General features: G+C 38.0%; 1 protein-coding gene across 5 annotated transcripts in view; it reads right to left on the bottom strand.

The window, feature by feature from the left end:
- Positions 1–4,011, bottom strand: part of ttbk1a (tau tubulin kinase 1a) — a 42,149-nt gene that overhangs the window by 9,855 nt on the left and 28,283 nt on the right. Inside the window, exon 15 of one of the 5 annotated variants that reach the window (XM_024289359.2) lies at positions 1,388–3,287. The exons of the other annotated variants lie outside the window; for them this stretch is intronic. Coding sequence (XP_024145127.1) covers positions 2,988–3,287 — 300 coding nt within the window. The 3' untranslated portion in view covers positions 1,388–2,987. Of the gene's footprint in view, positions 1–1,387; positions 3,288–4,011 lie in introns of those variants that run through there. 5 annotated transcript variants of the gene reach the window in all.

Below are 4,011 nucleotides of genomic sequence, written 5' to 3' on the forward strand. Positions count from 1 at the left end.
TTTAAGTTGTAGAAGCCAAATGCAGCAATGCTAGCTAGCACCTGCGACAATATTATTAGCATGCTAACAAGCTAAAAAGGACAGAGTTATAGCTACAAATAATGACAGGCTGTGTGCAAATTTCCTCACTACTCTCTGACCCCTTAAAAAAAAAAAAATATATATATATATATATATATATAGTCTGAATTATCCTGGGTCCTGCATTTTAACGCGATCTGGACACATGTTCACTACTTTTTTTTTTATTTAACACAGAAAATTTGACATCTCCCATTTGGGAAGTACAAATTAACATATATGAACATTTTACAAAGACTATTTTTTAAGTCTTTGTGTTCTGATGATAAAAATGTTGACATTTTATTTAAAAAAAATGAACTGAAATGTTTTTTTTTTTTTTTTGGCAAATCATCCAAACGCAATGCATTGTGGCCTGTATTCGCCAAACTACTAAGCATCAATCCACACTATTTTTTTGCAAAGACTTCTGGGAAATGTCCAGGGCACTGGATTTTGGAATTGTAGATTTGGACACCCAGACAAAAAGCCGTATTCAGTGCACTAAATAGTGATTGAGGGAATTTGGACACAACCAGTCTCTGTTTAGTCTGTTAGCATGCTAACATCAGAGATCAGCGATGGAAAAAGCATTTTAGTGATGATTTGATTAAAACTATTGTGCACATTTAATCTGTAACAATAAGAAGACATCAAAGTTAACTGAAAACAATTATGGGATGCTAATTAGACAAATGACTACAACCATATTTCTCCCAAATCATCAATTTCCAGGAAATAGCAAAAAAAAAAAAAAAATCACCATAGAAGGAAGGCAAAGTACAGACCCGATACCATATTTCTTGTAAAAACTATTTAACTTGAAAGGCTCTGTAATCATTGGTTTGCCATACAAATTTTCTGTTTTGTCTGATTTAATATCTAAGCTGTCAAAATTCCAATAAGTTAACATTAGCATGGGAAAGATAGCATGCTAACATTCGCATGTCAGCACTAAAGGTTTAAGTTCTACCCACTCCTGGCTGTAGCAAGTTGCAGGTAAGAAAAGCACAATCTCAGACTGGTTCAACTGATGTTCGCAACCAGACTTTTTTTTCTTCTTTGTAATATTGATTTAAATGTTAAATATTAAAATGCTTAATTGTTAAGATTAGCATCCCAAAATCCACATGCTAAGATTTATACTGTTAGTGTGCAGTTCCTGAGCTGAATCAGGAAAATCATTCGGGTTTAAAATAAATGTCAAACTATGTTTTGTGGCAATCACTATAAAATAAAAGCATAAAAAAAAAAACAAAATGTAAGTGTGCTAAATTTAGCGTTTAAATTTCCCTTTGAAAAAAGGTAAAATAAATACAAAATAATCTTTTTTTTTTTTTTGTATGAAAGGCTTCAGATGAGAGAATGAATCTGGTAAAACAATGAAATCAACCAGTTTGACTTTATGATCCTTAATAAACCACCCCGCATGTTCATTATTTATTCATCCTAGAAATGCAAAAACACAACACACACCTTTGTGAGTCACAAGCCGTATGCTTTTGTGTATTTTTCAAAGAACACATTCATGTCCCAACACTTCATTTTGTCACAACTGATAATTAAGTAAAAACAGTCCCCATTTTCTAAGAAATGAAATAAATACAATACAAAATAAAAATGATTAATAAACTTTGCTTAAAAATGGTGATTTAATGGTAGTTTATTACTTTCACTTATTTTTAAGTGAAAAAGTTAACTTTTTTATGTCTGAATATATTTGATAAAGTTGAATAAGTGATGAAATGTTAATAACTAGATATCTGTTTTATAAATAATACACATATGACTCTCTAAAGCCACTTTGGCTTTGATTTAGCCAATATTTTAATAATATTGCTACATTTTATTTTAATAATTTATATTTGCATTATTAGGGCCCTTAAGTTTAGTTACAGCATACTTTCCAACAACTTTTCTCATATTTTTGTTATGATTATGACTAGATAAATCAGCTCTTACACCTTCAGACAATTTGTTGACAATGTTTAATGGAGCAAGAATCAGGAAACATGTGGATCTCCGGTTTTCTGTGGGTGCAGTTGTGTGGAGGAGGAGGAGGAGGAGTTGGCGACAGCGGCGTATTGCTCGGTGGGCAAAGTGGTTTAACACAGAAGTCTTGGTGCAAAAAAAAGGTGATCGCTGGGACGACCTGCATTCCTCGACGATCACTCCTTCATTTTAGCAAAAAAAGGTAAGAAAAAGAAAAACTTGCAGAGAAACTGTAAAGCTTAACAGTCTGTTAGCAGCCCCACTTGGTTAGACGCTCCTCTTCACAGAAGCAAGTATTGGGATTCACATTATTTCCACCAGTGAACCAGGTCTGTGGCGTGTGCAACATCAGCTTTGCAGAGAGGCTTTTTAGAGTTTATTGCATGAGAAATAAATTCCCGTCTTCAGGGCTTTTCTTCTTCTTTTCTGCCTGGTCATCAGCTTGAAGAAGAGTTTGTGAGCTACGTGAATATGATTGTGTGTCGTGTGTTACCACCAATATGGCTTGTTGTGTGTTCTGGCTCTCAGTGTGTTGTGTTTGTTTGTTTGTGTACATTCAAAGTATGTTTATGAATGCAGAGCTGGACACAGGTAGCAAACATGCTTTTTATTCTTTTTTTGTATTGTTTAAATGTTTGTTGGAGCTCAAGCTTAGTGCTGATAAAAAAAATAATCCAAAGCTGTCATATTTTCATCAAAATTTGAGTAAATTTAGAGGACTTATCCACAACTACATTTGCTTCAATTTTTGTTGCTTTTTTTCTGGTACCTGAGCTACACTGAATGCAGGCTGCAGTTTATGAGGGGGCACCAAATAAAGCTAAAGGGGTCAAATTGTGCTCCAGATTTCAAAACCAGCCCTGCTGTTGTGTGTTTGTGTGTGTTTGTGTGTTCATGGCTGTGTGTGGTGAAACTGAGTCCGCCTCTCAGTCCTCTCAGCTGCTGTTTTTGTTCATTAGCTTCGCAAGCATCTGCTGCAGATGCACCCTCGGCGTGTTCAGGACCGAGTGTCTGCTGCGGGGGCTGCCGGGCATCGGCAGGGTGCCGGCGTGCCGGCGCCGGGTCGAGGCGGTGGCGCCGATCATGTGGGCGGGGCTGCTCTCGGCCGATCGGCTCCTCTGTATGAAGCCGCTGCCCGGGTGCGGGTACTGCTCCGTTTCCAGGGTGGAGGAGGAGAAGTAGGAGGCCAGCCTCTTCAGCTGGTTGGGTCGCGGTTGATGGCGGCTATCGTCCAACTGCAAAGAGACCAATCAGAGAGAGGGGAGGGGCGGGTTAAAGACAGAAAAACGACCCAAAAAAAAAAAGTATGTTTTTCTACGTCTACATCCCCACACAAACATTTGACTTCCTGCCCTCGTCTCCTTTCTACATGACAGACGTTAGACATGAGAGCTGATTGGTGCTCTGACACATCTAAAGCCTTCATCTGATAGGTCAAACACGAGGGGGGAAGCTCGGGGAGAGGGATGTCAATCTATCTACAGCTACATAAAACAAACACTAGTTACAAGCTACACAAAGACCTAACAGGACATCTGAACCAGATTAGCAGATTATTCAGACTAGCATCCCCTACGTCTGAAAAATATCTCCCCAAAGCAGCACGTTAAGGAAGTCACCAGCACGAGCTCTGCACATACTCTATTCTACTGAGCCAAGAGCAGACTTTTTTTTTTATTTCAGAAGGAAAATCTACCACTGGAGATGCAAAAAGAATAAGGGAACTTAAAGGAAAAAAAAAAAAAAGTAAAAAAGGAGATGGAGTCATCAAGCACACAAAACACAGACACACAACAGAGGGGAAAAGAGGAGGAAACGTCTGAACAGAAAGAAAAGAAAGAGGAGGGACAGAAACTGAGTGAGAAAACAGAGGTAAAGGACTATTCCTAAACTGTGCTTACCCCGAAACATCACTTTATTTCTTCTTGTGTTGTCCCAACGGCACCCTCGCTCTTTTCT

Source organism: Oryzias melastigma, linkage group LG1, assembly GCF_002922805.2.
Source record: "Oryzias melastigma strain HK-1 linkage group LG1, ASM292280v2, whole genome shotgun sequence".
Taxonomy (NCBI): Eukaryota; Metazoa; Chordata; class Actinopteri; order Beloniformes; family Adrianichthyidae; genus Oryzias; species Oryzias melastigma.